We start from the raw sequence: 19036 nt of genomic DNA, 5'->3' as shown, positions 1-19036 counted from the left end.
ATGTTTTGATATATTTGATTGTTATACATGTAACTACTAAAAAATATTAAAGGTATTAAAAAAGTGCCCCACAAAAAAAAATTCTGACCCGCTAATGCCTAGCTCCCATCTCTTGAGTTTTCAAGAGACCTCTCTCTCTCTCTCTCATGTTGTCCGTGTATTTTGTGTTAGGTATCAAAGCCGTAGTATGGGACTTGTAAGTATGTTTGCTTATTAATGACTAGAAAAAGCCAATGCGCTCTTTCTCATCCTTCCCATCGGTCTCATCTCTCTCCTCTCCTTCTCTCGATCTCTCATGCTGTCCATGTAAGTGAACCGGCGCTCATGCTTTTTTGACCCGTCTCTTTTTAGTCCCATAGTCTCATGTATCTTTCATACAACTTTCTCTTTTTTAAATTGAAAAATTTCTTTTCACAGACATCCGTGGTTGGCTGGTTAGATATGCCTGTTGCGCTATCTTGTATAATTACAATAATTCCGAAATCTCAAATCTTAATATTGAACCCGCATTATGGGACGGTGAAAGGAAATTTGCTTAATATATCCATGTGGAAAAAAACAAGTTTGCATCCGTGTAGTTGGAACCCCACCCATGTGGTTGGAACATAGAACTTGTTAGGGTGAGATTTAGCATTTCAAAAAGGTCACCCTGCTGCTTTGCAATGAGATTTAGCATTAGGAAAAAACATTTATAGTTTTATAAATAAAATACAGTTACCTCTTTTAGGATATCAACCAAACATGAGATGGAATAAGTAACAGCAAGATTCAATTAGAAAATCAGAACAATTACAAATTAAAGATTGAAAGTACCTAAAACCCTTCTTACAAGACTTCTAGGAGAAAAATTATTTCTGAAGTTACCTGATCACCTAGGAATGGAAATCCACAAGAAGTATAAGGAAAAAGAAATTGATTTACTTCTTACTTGTTTTCTATGTTTGTTTACCATAAAAGCTGGACTTCTATGGGGATTTATACACATTTTTATTCCTCTTAATTTTAAATGGACATTTATATGCATTTCAAATTCTTTGATGTTTTCCTTTGTTGCTCCAATCTTATTATTGGAAATAGTAAATCCTAAATCTTTTATCTTTGTTTACATTGTACTTTGTTTCTATCCCAGTGTTTCATGGGTATTTCTCTGATATATTTTTTTCTAATATTCTAATTTGATCGTATATTTGTGTACAACATGTTTCTAACTTATTGTATATTTTGTGTATGTTTATCAAACTATTTTCTAAACTTATCCCTAGTTCTTCTTCTGTATTACTTCAACGATTTCCTAATGCTGAATCTCGTTGCATGGTGCTCAGATTAGACACACATAACCTTTAGAATTATGTCAAAAATCCAAAGATACTGTAAGAAACAGTCAATTTAGTTATAACTTCTATTTTTTCCAAATGGAAAACACTTGTTGCGTAGTGAACATAGTGGTTCCATGCTACATGCATGTTATCCATGTGGGCAAGAAATCAGCTATCGACATCTTATAGTAAGCTTTTCAAAGTTGGCAACGTATACATGGACCCGGCTCATGAAATTAAATGTGAAAGAAAGGTCATTCTAGCTTTCCATTTGGGATTTTCTTAAGATTCACAAGCTAAATCAGTGTCTAAGCTTGGAACATCATATAAGTCATTCTCAATGGCCACGCGGCCGTAGGACTCTACATTTGAAGCTTTGGTACTATCACCAACCCTCTCTTGCATGCCCCCAAGTGGCTTCGTGTACGACTCTGCCCTAGCCCCTGGCCGGGGATGGCCTGGTGTAGCCAAGGCCATGGACGGCGCTTACCTAGTACCTATGAAGTCGCAGCAGGCCACAGCTCAGTAGCAACAGACAGCATGGCAGAATTCCACAGGGGTTTCAAAATTTATGGTAGTCCAGTGGTCTTTGGTGTTCTCAATCACCCTCTACACCTATACAAAGACTATTATCGGTTGAGGGATATCGCCCTGTTAGGACCTATACCAGGCGTCGACAAAATCTCAACCCGAGCACCAATCCTACTCCAAAATCTCTCGAGAAAGCCAAAGTTCAAACCAAAATAAGTTGAAATTACAAGATTTAAACCCGGCGGACAGCAACCCCAGTGCAAAAACCCGTAGGACTTAAGATACAAAGGTTTTCCCCAACCCACGGTTTAACTCAGATGATGGGTTCTAGGCCTTACAACCGCTTGAGATATAAGAAAAGCACTGACTCAACATTCATTCACAGTCAATGAATTCATCACATCCTATCATTCATGCCTAAGATTGGTCAAACCATTCCTTGACCATGGCAAAGGGGTTATCCCTTTTTGGGGACGGTTATGAAGAGTTGGCCTCTTGCCTTAGATGGTTGACACGTGGACTGATGAAGGGCAACGATTGTAAGCGTCTAGCGAGGTGAAACTCTTGCCCGGAATGTTTGGAAACGCCCAAGGAAGCAAGCACGAGTGCCGGCGGCTAGGATTATATACCTTAGGCGATATCTTCCACAAGAACCAAAAGGCCCACGGTATTAAAAAAATCCAGATTATAGTAAATCTAACAAACCAAGGGCAATTTCAAACAGTCACAAAGGTTACACAGAACACCAACGGAAGTCGGGAAGGGAATGTCAGCTGCCGATGAGTAGATCCCGGCCAAGGCCTTTTAGCGCAGCCGCACGATGGATCTACTCTGGCTGTGGCCTTTTCGTCGCTTGCTGAACTCTCAACGTTAAACCACAGTTGGCCTCTTGATTCAACTCAGCCTGGCCGAATATTGTTTTGCTCTTGCAGGCTATCGGCCGTCCGTCTATGCTCTCCAATGCCTTGGGACCGAAATATACGAAACTTGAACCAGGTGGTGCTTTGGCCGAAGGTTTAACTCGCCCTCAACCTAAGAAATCTGATAGTTCTTACAGCTGTGTGGCGGACTGTGTTCCTCAAATCGGCTTGGGTCTTCCGCCGAATGTCACCTTCAAGATCACAGTCTCAACCGCTGGTTCAACAGCGTCCTATCCACGATTGAACAAGGGGATGTCTACCGAAGGTAGTCGGTTAGATCTAGGGAAAACTGTACTAGATAGGACCATGCACCGCTAGAACCGCTGGTCGTCGTCACCTTCAGGGATGAATCTGCTAGAACCACATGCTTCTTTGTCCTTAGTAGCCTTCACGAATACCACTTCCGGCCTCTAATCGCTCTTGTGTTTGAGGGAGATTGCACCGTGTTGCTGGTCGGGAAAATCAAGTAGGTTGAAGTTGATGAAGAGGTCGCCGGACGTCGCTTCACACCGCCTTCAATCCTTTATCCAATCGGCCGTGGAAGAAAGGGAGTTTAGTAGGAGAAAAGAAGGAACAAAAGGAGGTGGCCATCGTTTGTCATGGGGGAATCTGGCCGCAGGTGAGAGAAGAAAGAGAGACGAGAGATTTGGAACCAACTTAACATTCACATTATTGAAAAAGCATAGGGTTTAACCCTTAACAAGAAGTTTATGTAGTCTTTAACCTGTCACGATTCACTAGAATCCCGAACCTAGAAGCCACACCATAAACAAAAGCAAAAGTATGAAAGTAAAACGAGACTAAATGTCTCGGAAGTTCAAAGAGAGTCTCGAGCCTTGTAACTCAAGGGGGACTTGTCTGGGTGCCGCCAAGACTCGGTCTTCAAAGGGTCGTTCGGCCTTACCTGGGTAGGTTTACCCTGGTAGCTTGCCTAGGTTTGGCCCTAGGCTGGCTCGTTTGACATGGGTTCCGACTTGACACTAGATTGGATTAAGCCTTGGTCGGTTCTAGACCTGCTTGTTCAAACCCGGCTCGGGTCGGCCCGTCGAGCCCGAAACCCGGCCCGGGCACGGCCTGATAGCCTGGGTCCCGGCCTAGCCCGTTTGGTAATAAAAAATATTTTTTTAATTATAAAATAATTTTTTAATAATATAAAATATATTTTTAATAATAAAATACATAATATTAAATTTTAAAAATTTGAAAATTTATTTTTTTAATTATAAACGGGCCGAATCGGGCCTGGCTGGGCCGACCCGGGCCGCACATCAGGTCTGGGCCCGGACCCCGACCCATTGCCCAGGTCTACTTGGTGCTTTTACTGGCATAAGATGGAAGCAGACGTAGAGCATTACGTCTGGATTTACCTAGTTTACCAACAAGATAAAGCAGGCATGCAACTACCAGGTGGACTGGTGCAGCCACTTCCGATCCTTGACCGACCGTGACAAAGTATTTCCTTGGTTTTTATCACAGGTTTACTGGTAGCAGACAGAATGAGTTCGATCTTGGTAACTATTGATCATTTTTCAAAGTATGCAACCTTCCTTCCTGCCCCAAAAGTTTGATCGGCTGATCAGACGGCCAAACTTTTCTTCAGTCATGTGGTGAAGTATTGGGGGATCCCTGTCGACATTGTAAGCGACCGTGATGCCAGGTTCATTGGCCAATTTTAGACCTGCTTGTTCCAATTGTTGGGAACAAAACTAAACTTTTTGAGATGGTGGGTTGTTAATCTCATGCTCGCCCAAAAAAAAAAAAAAAAATCAAGAATAAAATATGTCTAGGCCTACCGGGTGATGATTGAATCTTATAATTCTTCCTTTCTAGTGGCACCTAATTATCAGCTCTTGGGGTCTGCCAACTGCTGGGAAATTGCAGGGGTTTTTGATTCACTTATATCCCAAATCTCACATATCTTTGAATTCAAATTGCATCTCAACTGGGGGTTGTTTGGAAGCGCTTAATAAGAGGAAGAGGCTGTTTCTGTGTTCCCACAAATATTGTCTAAAAATGATCTGGATTTTGTAGTGGTAGTACTGCAAAAGAACCATAAAATTTTTTACTCTACAATACCGGAATTACTCAAATTCATGCTCTTTTGAAGTGAACTTGGTGGGTACCCTAGCTCCACCCCAACACACATACACACATGCACATGCATGGATCTATGTGCAAGCACTGCCGACACAAATGCTTCATCATTTTAACTATGTATTCAACAAAATTTTGCTGAATATTTAGTTTTCCTGCTTTTATGGGCGTCTAGTACTACTCGTCAAATTAAAGGGCCCGCAATGTTGAAAAGGACCAAAGCATCTAAGCCAGTTAGAAGAACCAAGATGGCCAACAAATTATGGATCAGACCCATGAATTAACCCTCTGCGCACACAAACACCAAGCCCCTTCACTATTTTTTCGACGGCTGTAATTCGCCAACCTAGCATGCATGGACTTCACAAATGCCGTAGTTCGTATGTCGAATTCAGTTTTTTAGCTCTCTTCAAAAGGATAAGTATGCATAAAACGAAAACAAGAAGAAGATCAAGAAGATGTATCTTTACAACACTGCTGAAAATTTTCTCAACCAAGTTCTTCATAAACTCCTTTATATCTCTTGATTAATTTAGCAATATATAAATGAATAACCAACTTTACGGAGGCCCCAGTTTGGATGTGGTGCATTGAGACATGAAACATGCCTGCTAGCTAGGATGCTAATGAAACAGATATATTGTTCTCTAATTTTTCACTGGAGCAAGACCGCCAAATTTCTGTGACTTTTTATTTTGTTTGTTGCTATGAATCCATTTAAATCGACACTGATAAACTCTGAAGGGCATAATGCAGCTGGTCGGTATGAATGGCACGCTGAAGCATATCCTGAGTTTAATTCATGTAGGTGTTACTTTTCTGACCTGCAAAGAGTGACATTCGAGTTGAAGGGTATACCAAAAGACCATCTCAAAAGAAAAAAAGGAATATAGACACTCTGTTCTATGAAAATGGGGATTTCCCCAAAATAAGCCAGCAGCAGTGAAATTTCAGCGACATAGCTTCAATTAAGTACTCTCTGTTGCCAACTCGCTGCATAGCTGCGGAATTAGGCCCAATGAACTTAGTAAGGCAGGCCATTATTTTCATTAGCTAGTGTTCCATAAGACTTGGTCAGATCCAGATAACAGAGGTACTAGCCACAGGGTTCTTTCATCTTGATTGGGCAACTAAATCTCTCAATGCACCTGCAACTTCCCTGTGTAATATTAACTATGAAGAAGTTGAAAGAAATACTTGCAATTTCACTTGCTTGTATACTTTAGTTGAAATGCTGATCCTTTTGTCATTTGGACATTTCATGAATCCGTGAGATCCTAAGGCGCTGTTGTTGGTAACATGGTGTTAGATGGGAACTGTGACATATATTGTGTGTGACTTTAGTCGTATGGAAGCTTTGGCATTGCCAAAAACATTACATGATAGATATAGTTCCTAATGCTACTCCACATTCAAGAACTTAAATCGTATAAACCTCATCATGCACCATCTCCAAACGGTAGTCGTAAGCAACAAGATGCATAGGAGCTTGATTCTTCTATCATGGAACCGCCTTCAAATCAGCTAGAATTGCAAGTCTCGGTCCAATTTTGATATTTGGAGATTGTCATTTTCTTGATATGTGACATCGTTATATATGCTAACTAATAAACAAGCAAAGTTTGATGCTACATACGCATCATGCATTGAGGCTTTTGAATGGATACTTGGACTGGCATTCTAAGTGAAACAAGAGACCCTTTCTTTCCAGGCTGCTCGTAGGAATGTTCAAGTTGGGCCAACTCGGGTTCAATTCGAATTTGCCTTGTAAGTTCGATTCAAGCTTGGCTTTCTTATTAAACAAGTGAATCCATTCAGAATGGGTAAAAAATTTTAGAAATTACTTTTAAAAAACATAATAAAATATATTTAAAATCGGTTGAAAACAATAAAAAATAATATTGATAAATTATTTACTTACTTGACATGTGGTGCTCTTCGAATCAGCGAAAGAATCGAATCCATTTGCCACCAATTCCATTCAAACAAGCCTACCAACTTCCATCTACAAAATTATGGATCTCTAATCAGATAAGGTGCCCGGTATTAGTATCCAATAGACTATCTATTCCCACAATCGGACTTGGACAGTATAGCCTAACGATTCGGGTTGACAAAATGTCCAATTCAAACCAGTCCAGCTATATACCAATCTTATGACAGAGCAAATGGGCGTAGAAAAAGAAAATAAAATTATAAAAAGAAGAAATCAATAATCTTTATTACAACAATAAAAAAAGGAAAATGTCAAACCAGCAAAAGAAATGTAATCACAGGACATGAATCAATTAATCTTAATTTAAAGAAAAGATATCAAATTTGAATATATATATATATATATATATATATATATATTATTGAAACCTATGTTGGGCGAGAGAAAATATGTTCTTCTTGCTTGATTCTAACAACCAACCCCACTTTATGGTATCTATAATTTTTTCTCCCCTCTTGTAGGAAGGTCGAAAAAATCGGGAAAAAAGAATTCCGGAAATTCTTTGACCGGAAGGGAAGCCCTCATCCGGCCACTTACCAGAGAAAGCTGCCGGGGTAGGAGAAACGATGTGCACGCTGGAACGCCATGGCAGGATTTTCGTTCTCCGGCTCGCCGGCGAGACGGAGCACCGATTAACGCAGGGCCTTTGTTCGGACATCCTCCACGCACTAGACGCCGTCGACGACCCCTCCTCTGGCGCGGCGGCCCTTGTGACCACGAACGACGGGCGGTTCTTCTCCAACGGGCTCGACCTCGCCTGGGCCGACTACGATCGAGCGGCCCGGCTCCCGTCGCTCCTCGCCTCCTTCGAGCAGGTGGCCCTCCGCTACCTCCGCCTCGGCGTCCCAACCGTCGCTGCCGTCCGGGGCCACGCGGCGGGCGCCGGTTTCCTCCTCGCGATGGCTCACGACTACAGGGTGATGAGGCGCGACCGGGGCTTCCTGTACTTTGCGGCCGTGGACGTCGGTGTCCAGATCCCGGCGGGTTCGATGGCGCTCCTCTCGGCAAAGATGGGCGGCCGGGCGATGCGGGACGCGGTGCTGCGTGGGCGGAAATGGACTGCGGAGGAGGCCGCCGCAGCTGGGATGGTGGATCGGGTAGCGCAGAGCGCGGCGGAAGCGGAGGCTGAGGCGGTGGCGGAGGCGGAGGAACTCGCCGCGAAGGGGTGGTTGAGGCACGTGTATCGGAACCTTCGGGTTGGGATGTACGCCGACGCGGTGGCGAAGATGGAGGAGAACGTCCGGCAGGAGGCCGGTGGCGCGCGTGCGGATGGCACGCGGGAATAGCCCTCGCGCTTCTTTCTCCTTTTTTTTTTTTTTTTCCTCAAAAAACCAACCTTGCGGGGATGACCGACCCGCCCCGCCGCCCCTCTCTCGCACTTTCTTGAAACTCATGATATTGTTCGTTTCTTTTCTGTTTTTGAGCACAAAGTCCGTGAAATTCACGGTATTCACAAGAAATCCTGTACTTTGGAGAACTACCATCTTCCAGATTTATTATTGTCAGCCAATTGAAAAGAACGGGAAAAATCAATAGGAAATCCGGAAAAAAGAAAAAGGGGAACTGATTTGTGATTTACTGTGGATTTCCAATGGTGAATGTCATTCTCTTTAAATATGGCCGAGGCTGCATAAAAGATATAATTGAAAATCATCTACTGTGTGCTTGAATGACAGCTTCATAAGAAGCAGTTTTAAGTTTTTAATTAATCTTTATAGGCCGGTACAGACATGAAACCACGTACGTCGCCAATATGATTCTCGTTGCACTTCACCAAAAACATGAAAACAGGGGAAGGATGCCACATTTCGAACCAAATGATATTTTGTTAACCTTTGTAATTTAAGGGTTATCTTACTAGAAAATGGGCTGTGGCTGCCACTTGAGCTAACTTGGGATCCAAGGCTTACATTTTTAGAGAATCGAGTCCTTGTCTGGGCTGCCACTTGATTTAACTTGGGATCCAAGAAATACATTTTTCTGTATCGTTGGTACACTGATCCAGAAAGGTCTATTAGAAAATTGAAATTTGGACTTGGTGCTTATACGCTAGCATGACACTTTAACCTCCACTTTGGTAAACAATAGGTGGAGAAAGGAGCCCTTTGGAAGCCTGAGATGGGCCAAGTTAAGAGAGTGCAATCAGAATATAAAGAGAGTCGTTTATGTGTTTTACGAATCTACTTCAAACATGATTTAGGAAACACAAAAAGTTAGATATCTAGATGAAAAATGTTCACAAAGTGTTGTGATCAATAACTCTTAGGTTGGTAACATGACATCACATAAGTTCCAACTGTCCTATGAATAAACTAGTTCCTGTTGTCCCATAATTTCAGGACTCCAACTTCCAAGTTCCTGATCACCAACGTCAGCACCCAAACAGGGCCACGCCACAACACACAAAGCCGACGCAGCGTTGCATGCAGGTCGGATCAGGAAACGTTGGACACGATACCTACCTGTTCCTCTCCACCGCCCTGCCACCACCTTTCTTGCCATCCATTGAACCAAATGGCTCTCTCTTCTCCGACAGAAGACTTGGTTCTTTTTCTCCTCCAATTTTCCTGGGGAGTTCTGCTTCCACCAGACAAAGAGAAGAGCAGAAAGGAGGGAGCTCTCTGGAAGGTTTTTCTTCGACACCCTCTTCCCACTTCATTCCTTTCCTTCGAGGATTTTTTTCTTCTCTGTGTTGCAGTTCGCTATTGCCGATCGTCTATTTCTTCTCTGTTCTCATCGTTAGGCGTTTGAAGGCAAAACTTTACGTGTTTTGTACTGCTTTTCTTTCATTTTCTGGCCTTTTATTTATTCAGATGAAGTTGGTCATCTCTGGAATTTAATAATCAGGGTGCGGGCTAAGGCTTGAACGAGTCAGCAGAGTCCCGATCGAAGTTGGTGATTTTCTGGGTTTAATAGTCGGAATTGTGGGGAGGTGCTTGAACGATAGTCAGACATTCCTGGATTCTTACTCCCCAGAGGTAACGGAGACGGGAATCAGGTTCTTGATTAGCTGTAAAACCTGTCCGAGTTTTTGAGGTTTTACATTTGTTAGCATTTGGTGCGAGAGTTCATACCTCTGCGTGCAGTAGAATTTTGTCTTCGCTTGTTTGCTTTTCCTACAAATGCGATGTTGGTAGTTTGGCGGTATGCTTTGTCGAGGTTTGGCTGGCGCCATTTTAGCAAATGTTTGGTGGAGGTTAATGGTGGAAGCTGAACTCGTTTGGTGTTTGGCAGATTTAATTTTTTAATTTGGTATTGAATTTTATAGGCTTGTTTGGTTTTCTGTTTCCTTTTCCGTAGTAATTTTGAAAACATTGGGTTTTGTTTGCTATATTCTTCTAATATTTTCTTGTTGGCGGTGAATTTTCTTTAGAGTTCGGTGGAGAAGAGTGAAGTCTTTCTTCAAGAAACTTTCTTCTCTCCATGTTCTGTTTGTTGCATGGATATTTAATGTTCGTCTTCTCTTTTACCAATTTGTTGCATGGATATTTAATGTTCGACTTCTCTTTTATCAATTCTACGTGTTTTTGAGCTTCCACGTGTTTTTGAGCTGTAATCGTTTCTGAGTTGAATAGAGGAATTTCATGGAGAGTGATGAATAGTTCCGTAATTTTGTTGGTAAGTATCAAAAGTCAGTTCCTATAGCCGTGAAGAGGGTTGATTGCGAGCGACATGTTTAAGAATATCAAAAGTAGAGAGACACACACACACACACAGAGAGAGAGAGAGAGAGAGAGAGAGAGAGTGAGAGAGAGAGGGAGATTTCTCCAATTGTGAAGTAGATTTCTCTAATTGTGTTTAGTTTTTTTTTTCCTTTTTTTCTTGGTGAACTGGGACGACACACAGATGATTTTCTGTTTTTTCAGATGCATCCTTTTACAAGAGATTCCGTTGACTAACTTGGTGTTATGATTTTGGTAAGTGTAGTGAGGTTTCCGATTTCCTAGAAATCAAACAGCCACCTTTGTGATTGGTAACTTATGTAACGTTAGAAATATCTGTTCATTGTTTGCGATTTTTTTTTTCCTTTTACCTTAAGTAGGGAGATTTTGCACATTGATCAGGAAGGCGCTTCTACAGTGCAGTTTTTAACCTTGGACAAAATTTCTTGCTGTATCATAAGGGTCTTATCAGGCTGTTTTGTCACTGTTTATCCATGTGATATCAGCTAGTGAAATGAATTGACAATGAATCTACGCGGTCATAAGCGAAGATCAAGCCACCTGGTGCTTTCACTTAACAAAGTGAAATGCCAACAAGGTCATATATTGATATTGCTAGGTGTGTAAAACAAGATCAATTTACCTGTTAGCACACCATTGACATTTGATAAGTTTGAGAGGGCAACATGCATGGTTGATATTGCTAGGTGTGTAAAACAAGAGAAGATTGTTTATCATTTCCCATGTAGATAAATTTTTCCTTACTATGACAAACATTACTTAGGTATCTTTACTTCCCTTATTGTTTCACCAATTTTCTGATTTAATATGATTTTTCTAACCAGTCATCAGGTATAATTTTTTGGGATTAAACCTTTGAAATTTATTCATCATTCAGTCCTCTGCCTACAGAGTAAATCATTTATAACTCTTTGAACTTTTGATGGCAGTCGTTTTCTGGATATTGCTTGTACAACTTGCTATTAAGTGCGTTATTGTACTTCTTATGCAGGGAAAATTGCAGAAAACTTCAACTTGTTAAGATGTCAGCTTATACAATGGTTTAATTTTCCTATACTGGAAGTGGAAATTGACACCTTAAATTGCAGTTTCTGTTACAATAGAACATTTCAGATAATTGGCTTATCAGGATATGTTGCATACAATGGTAAGGTTGAGGTTTCCTGTGAACAATTTGAGGCAATCACTTAAATCTATTTTGGATCAAGGGGGGTTCCTTGGTGATTACGTTTGCGCGAAAAGTGTTCGCCACGGCTGCTCATATGTTGGGAGTGTGAATCTGAGCAGCATACCAGAGTTTGGGCAAAATGGCCAACTTACTGGAGAAACTGCAGCCAACCATACTGAGACTTTGAACAGGAGAATCAATACATCATCCCAGCATAAATTTTCTTCTGCAGAGAAAGTAATCGACTACATGAACAAAGATACAATGTCTGACAGTTCTAACTTACCTGGTCTGAGTCCAACAAAGCCCGATGAGAAGCCAAGAATTGTAGTTCTGGGTACTGGGTGGGCTGCCTGCAGATTTCTTAAAAGTGTAAATACAAAAACATATGATGTCGTCTGCATATCACCAAGGAACCACATGGTTTTCACTCCCCTGCTTGCTTCCACATGTGTTGGAACACTGGAGTTTAGGTCAGTTGCTGAACCAGTTAGCCGCATACAATCTGCACTAGCAAAAGCTCCAAAATCACATTTCTTTCTGGCAAGCTGCACTGGGTTAGATACAGGGAAGCATGAGGTAATTGGGCCTTTCTGTTTTGGTATGTTAGCTCAGTGTTGTTTGAAAATCTTAGCATTATTGTCTTAAATTTCTGGTAATTAAAATGATGAACTCAAGGAACAATCACCTTTTCGAGCACTATGATAATGAGAATCATAACTGGGGCAATCTCACAGAGAAACTGCACTAGCATGTAGTGCAGGAAGCGTCAATGGTGTCTAGTGTTGATGGAAGTATTTCATTGGATGAGTAGCAACAGAATATTTTGTTGGTGGTGGCTATTACTCAGGTCCACGTATTTCACCATGGTTTTGAACGTGTATTTTTCTTTAAAAGAATTAGATTAGGCTGCCAAAGGTGTAATAGGTAGACGATTGACCTTTATGTCAAAGACTATTTGTTTCTCTCATGCTTTGGTTATGATTTATTTTGTGCATATAAATTCATTGATTTTCCTTTCAATCAGGTTTATTGTGAAACTACAAATGGTCAGGAGCTGCCACATGGGCCATACAAATTCAAAGTTGCATATGATAAGCTTGTTATTGCTTCTGGATCTGAACCTTTGACCTTTAATATCAGTGGCGTGAAGAAGCATGCCATTTTTCTTCGTGAAGTACGTGATGCACAGGAGATAAGAAGAAAGCTTCTTCTGAATTTGATGCTTTCTGAAAACCCTGGTATATGGCTCTTTTATTCTTGTGCTTCATGAATGGATCGTATTTCTTGACTGCAGCTCATTTATATTATCGTGAATGTGGCATAGACACTCTTTTTGGTTAATCAAACTTTACTAACCATTACTTAACATCCTTTGACATACTTCAAAATTTGTGCCACTGTCAATTTTGATACTTGTAGTCAATGTAATTTTCTGGCCTTGGAATACCGACATACGTGGAAATAGTGTAGACATTCGTATGCAGCCTTAAAGAATTCAAAGTAGAAGTATTATCAATTTATCATGTCCCTTGAGTTAATAGATTACTGCAGTTATCTTCGTCTATGGTGGTCTATATATATTCCATATGCTATACTCTTATGTTGTTTGAATTTGTCTTTTCCTGTGTCAAATTTTCTTTGTGTGCTAAGTGTACAAAGTTGGACTGCATCCTGATTTATTCTTTTATATGAGTCCCTCATTCTACTTTTTTCGGGTATGGAATAATTTGTAAAATATGAACAAAGTATTGAGTATCAACTGTTTGTTTTTATCTGTTAGATGTTAAGTTTGATTTGTTCAATCTCACCTTGTGACGAGAGATACCTTTGAGAATTCACCTCTTGGGAAGTGGACACAGAAGTATGAACAAAATATTGAATACCAAGAGCTTCTTTCTGTTAGATGTTTAGTCGACCTGTTTAATTATTCCTCAATCTTGAAAGAATCTGTAAACATGTTACAGCCGGCAGTTTTAGAGAGAGAAAATTTTTTAATTAACTAACCCTAATCTCAATAATAAATAGATTAGGGCAGTACTGTGATGGATTTTAAGTCTAAGCTAATTTAACGGACGTACTTTGTGTAACTGAAATGTGAATCTCTGATTACTCTATTTTGTTAAATTGGTGTTTTCTGTTTGTCATTTGTTATTCTATTATACAACTTGTGCTTATGTTTTTTTCGTAGGTAACAATTTTTATATTTTTCCTTATTTTTTGTAATTTTCATGATTTTCTGTTATTAAAAAATGTTTACAATTATGTACCTGACTGATTCACGTTAGGTTACAGACTGGTTGTAACATTCTCCCTGCATTCTAATACTAATGTTGGTGTTATTAGTTACCTATGGCAGTTCACTGATTTTGAAGTTTCATCTTTGTGCATGGCAGGACTGCTGGATGATGAAAGAAGACGGCTACTGCATTGCGTTGTTATTGGTGGTGGCCCTACTGGAGTAGAGTTTAGTGGTGAGCTGAGTGACTTCATTATGAGGGATGTGCACGAGAAATATGCTCATGTTAAAGACTACATTCATGTCACCGTCATAGAGGTAATTACTCGAGTTTTTTTTTTTACTATGCAGCATTTTGTTCTTTCTTATTAGTTATAGAATCTGAAAGCATGCGCTCTTTTGGCATGATTAGGCAAAGGAAATCTTGTCATCCTTTGATGTGAGACTAAGACGATATGCAGTCCGACATTTGACGAAGGTAATGTGCAACAATTTCTAGGCCCTGATTTGAAGTGCATTATTTGTATATTTGAGCACCAGATTCTGGAAGCTAATTCATAAATGCTAACTCCAGCATGGTGTTCGGCTTGTTCATGGGGTTGTCAAAGAAGTCCAGCCAAAGAAGATACTGCTTAGTGATGGCACTGAAGTTCCTTATGGACTCCTTGTGTGGTCCACTGGCGTGGGACCATCACCTTTTGTAAAATCTCTTGAACTTCCCAAATCTCCTGGAGGAAGGTTGGTCACAATTGTTTTTCTCTAGTGCCATGTTTCTCATTATTACAACACGATCTGTCTGAGAAAGGTTAAGGTAACCTTCCTTACTTATAGGATTGGTGTCGATGAATGGCTGAGAGTTCCTTCAGTTGAAGATGTCTTTGCTATTGGTGATTGTGCTGGTTTTCTTGAACAAACTGGAAAGCCAATTCTTCCAGCTTTGGCACAGGTTTGTATTCTGTTGATCTCTTCTGGTTTTCTTTTGGACACAAAGGTTCAAGCCGTGGAGCCATCTTGATGTGTATATATCTTGGGAACTTGTATTTTCACTCTCTAGGACTGAGTCAAAGTTTTGCTTTTCTTTTCTTTATTGAGGATGTTATCTGTCTTCTCTATAGCAGATGCGAGTTCCCACCTGGTGATGTTTCCCTCTTGACTGAGGATTACCTTTGAACATTTCTGTCAACTCTTATCAATTTTTTTGAAAAAAGTGATAAAATATACACATGAAAGTTCTGTCCACTCTTGGTCCCAAGGAAGCAAATCTAAAGTACTTTCTTATAGGGTGAGCTTACTTCTTTGATTGCAGTTTAGCTCTCTTCAAAGTCTTGCTATCCTCTAGCTGTAAAGCAGAGTGAAGGAAGTTGGGAATGCTATAAATCTTAACTCTTTCTTATTTGAATGCCTTTTAACTTGATGATTGATCAGGTTGCAGAAAGAGAAGGTAAATACCTTGCGAAGTTGTTGAACCAAATTGGGATGAATAATGGTGGCAAAGCATTAGCGGCTAAAGATGTTCCTCTTGGTAACCCTTTCGTTTACAAGCACATAGGTAGCATGGCTTCTGTTGGGCGATACAAAGCATTGGTTGATTTGCGTAAGAACAAGGTATGCTTCCTCCAGTTACTTTTTTCTTGGGATGTAGGTAGGCTTCGCCCATCGCCTTGGTCACAGGCTAGAAGTTTCTGTGGTCAATGCTTTAATTTTTTTGTTCTGCAAAGGAGATTCGTCCTCTGTTATCTGTTCATCTTTATTGTTGATTTGTTGGAGAACAGCACTAATCTTGGTGCAAGTTCCTGTGTGCTTGTCTGTATATTAAGAAGGTGAGGGTTGTCTTAAATCTGGTGAAATTTCTTCCAGAGATTTGATTACTTAGTCTCCTGTTTGTAGCGATCATGCTAGTTCTACCAATTGCCAGTTTCCTGGTATGGAAGATCATATGCTTGTTAAAGTAGATTTTCTGGAAGATTCACATTCTGAACCAAATAAAAGCATGAAGTCATGCACGATCATTATGCATCATCTAGTGGTACCGATCTTGTAGACCACCTTGTAAAATGCACAATAGTTTCTGACCTTGTTCGGATCAAGACCTGAACACTGTAAGCCAGTTGACTACTTCAAGATATATTGGGAACAGGGTGTCATAGTTATAGGCAATGGAAGTTCATTATGGCATTCGTAATGCCTTCTGAGTCTTTGACATTTGGCAGCACTTGTGTTGCCAAAACATTGCTTTGCAGATGGATTTAGTATTGTAAGTTTCATCCTCAAACCAGACTTTGACCGTTTGAAGTCATCCTGAAGAGGCAGTGGTTGGCAACACCAATTTGGTTTGGCTTGTTTATTTTCCCGCAACAATGGTCATTAAACTGGCTTTTTACGGTAAAAATTGCGTGAAAATGAAAAAGAGCTTCCCAACAGGTTGTAGAATTTGTAGCTAGACAACAAGGGTCATTAAACTGGCTTTTTACGGTAAAAATTGCGTGAAAATGAAAAAGAGCTGCCAAACAGGTTATTTCAATGAAATGACTCCTGACCGGAGCTTTGCTGACTTGCACTTTTGATTACTTCGCGTAAAACTTCAGTGGTGCTCTTGTATTGATTCCGTCATCTACATTCTGTAGGATGCGAAAGGCATATCTCTTGCAGGCTTCACGAGTTGGCTGATCTGGCGTTCTGCTTACTTGACGCGTGTAGTCAGCTGGAGGAATCGATTTTATGTGGCTGTAAACTGGGCTACCACTTTCATTTTTGGCAGAGACAACTCAAGGATATAAGCAATTGCTAGCACACAACTGCTAGGTGTACTATTGGCACCTACACTCCTTTCGTGTGATCTCTTGGTATTTCCTTTCTGCTGGGAATAATAGATCTCATAGTAGCCTCCTCATTTTGGCTGTTGTAATCACTTTCTTGTGTGCCTTCTTGTACCTCCTTTTTCTTTCTTAATCTTGCAAAACTAGCAAATATACGTGGGTGGGAGGTACAAAGGGTATAGCCGCTCTGTATAAGGTTAAAGTCCTTCACCAAAGAACTCGTGACGAAGCGAGGTAAACTTGTTCCATATGTGGTGGAAAGTTTCAACTAGAGTATACAGTAGGATCTTGTCAGTGGAAGTGAATGTAAACTATGTTTTGCCTTTCCTTTTCACGCTTGGAATCTGAATCTGTCCATCTGGCAAGGATAGAAGACTTAGCTCAGTAATCAAAGGAGTAAAGGAGGTTTATAATCCTCTTTTTTTACTTTGAGAAGTTTGATAATAAAATTGCATTTGGTGATTTTCTTTCTGTGGATAGGCGTACTGGAGTCAGAATGACTGCTACCAGTATGCTGACAGCAACATAACGTGCATGTTAAACTCTAGCTTCTTCAATCCAAAGGCCTTCATTCCAACCATTGGCCGAAGTTGGTGAAGATCTTGTTTGCAAATGGATGCGCTTTCTAGTGGGAATCATCCATAGACTTGTGCGGTATTAACATGCCATTGCCATTATCCTTTGACGCCTGCAATGTCCAACAGGCTTCGTGATTCAGTTTCATGGGTGTTGGTACTTTCCAATCACGATCATCTTGACCGGTTTGTGATGTTGCTTGATTCTTTCATGTCATCATTTGAAAACGATACTCACTAGAACCATCAACTGTAAGCATTTGGTGCTCAACTTTTGGTGGGTATGGCACCTGTGTTTACAACAGAGAACAGATCCTGCACAGTATGATTACACAAAAACTGTGTCATCATACAAAGTAGATTTCAAGTTTAAGGCGTGTGTCGAAATTCTAATGATGCAGCTCCAAAGCCATAAATCTACTTTAGGATGGCGTGTTTGAATATGTAAGTATGATTTCTTTGGAATGAAAAATTTGTCAGTTCAAAGTTGTTGAAGTTTCACAGGTCATAAGATCTTGTTTATACATCTCACCTGACCAATACTAGATTTTTCAGCTTTGAACTGTGGAGACCATATGGGTATGTTTAGTACGCCTTAGCCGGATTCACAGACAGAATTTACAGGGTAACAGTTAGTAGTTTTTGTATTGGCGTGCCGTAAGAATTCAACGTTGCAACTGGATGAATAAAATACGATTACTTGTATGAGGTAGCGCAATGATTCGGTTTTAGTTCCTTTTTTGTCTATTCGTTGATCAAAAAGGCATACTGTTAATAACAATAATATGATGGTGATGGTGGTATCGATGGCATAATGGTTTGACATTTTTTTAGGAATCTGGGGAAATAAGAGGCAAACATGAATCACAAGCTTGTCCTCTTGAAAGTTTTCTCACCGAGAGAGACGCAAACAAACTCAGGCGGCTTGCTGACCCAAAAAAACAGAGCCACTAGAGTGGTGCCGTCATCATTTTGGCAGAATTTGGACACCGAAAGGAAGACAAAGGACCCAAATTCGAGTGAGAGAGAGAGAGGACTCGCATTCTTCCGACCGGGGATGCACACGGAGAGACGGAATTGCAGCCTGAGGATTTACAGTGGGGAGCTAGCAGAGCTAGGTCGCGGCGGGTGGGGTGAGGTGACGGCCCCTGAAGAGGGAAACGAGAGAGTGACCCACGATACAGGCGATGATGACCTTGATTTGGCCGCGTTTCGGAATGAGACGGCCAGGAGCTCTCGGGATAATGGACCTGGGCCCGGCCATGGCTGTTCTGCTCTCCATCGGAGCTCTTCTTCTCAGCTGCTGCTTTCTTCTGGTTCTGGACCTCTGGTTGGCTGCGCGTAAGAAGCGTGTGGAAATGGTGGCTTGGGGAAGGAGAGCGGGAGCCCCTTCTTATAGACGACCAGCCGCCCGCCGTAGCATCTGACTCCCAGAGACGCAGTAGCGACTGGTTCATCCTTCAAACTACGTGCATTTACACGATTGCCCTCCTTAAGACAGAACCAGTTTTCTTCTCAAGGGCTGCACAACGAGTCGAGGCAACTCGGGCTCGACTACTCGAAAATACTCGACTTGAGCTCGACTCGTTTATAAACAAGCCGAGCTCGAGTCAATTCAAGGTAGTGATGAATTGATAGCGAAGGTTTTTAGCAGGTTTCCATTTAGAAAACAGAACTTAAAAAGTTGATCACCTTATC

At 41.0% G+C, this 19036-nt stretch overlaps 2 protein-coding genes across 7 annotated transcripts; both read left to right on the top strand.

Moving 5' to 3' along the window:
* Positions 1-7211: 7211 nt before the first annotated feature.
* Positions 7212-8435, top strand: LOC116263801 (enoyl-CoA delta isomerase 3-like). The gene has a single exon (XM_031643581.2). It carries the CDS (start codon positions 7424-7426, stop codon positions 8141-8143), a length of 720 nt encoding a protein of 239 aa, XP_031499441.1. The 5' UTR covers positions 7212-7423; the 3' UTR covers positions 8144-8435.
* Positions 8436-9337: 902 nt separating this feature from the next.
* Positions 9338-18700, top strand: LOC116264453 (internal alternative NAD(P)H-ubiquinone oxidoreductase A2, mitochondrial-like). 6 transcript variants are annotated; one of them, XM_031644690.2, is made up of 9 exons: positions 9338-9485; positions 11532-12287; positions 12736-12949; positions 14105-14265; positions 14360-14425; positions 14522-14685; positions 14779-14893; positions 15373-15552; positions 16572-18700. In XM_031644690.2, the coding sequence occupies exons 2-9, from the start codon at positions 11673-11675 to the stop codon at positions 16722-16724; spliced, it is 1668 nt and encodes a 555-aa protein (XP_031500550.1). In that variant the 5' UTR covers positions 9338-9485; positions 11532-11672; the 3' UTR covers positions 16725-18700. The 6 variants fall into 6 exon arrangements, with proteins under 6 accessions (XP_031500550.1, XP_031500548.1, XP_031500549.1 ...); XM_031644688.2 differs by lacking the exon at positions 9338-9485 and adding an exon at positions 9732-9835; XM_031644689.2 differs by lacking the exon at positions 9338-9485 and adding an exon at positions 9799-10109.
* The last annotated feature ends 336 nt before the right edge of the window (positions 18701-19036 follow it).

This window comes from Nymphaea colorata, chromosome 11 (assembly GCF_008831285.2).
Source record: "Nymphaea colorata isolate Beijing-Zhang1983 chromosome 11, ASM883128v2, whole genome shotgun sequence".
NCBI classification, from domain to species: Eukaryota; Viridiplantae; Streptophyta; class Magnoliopsida; order Nymphaeales; family Nymphaeaceae; genus Nymphaea; species Nymphaea colorata.
This window is presented reverse-complemented; position numbering and strand designations above follow the sequence as displayed.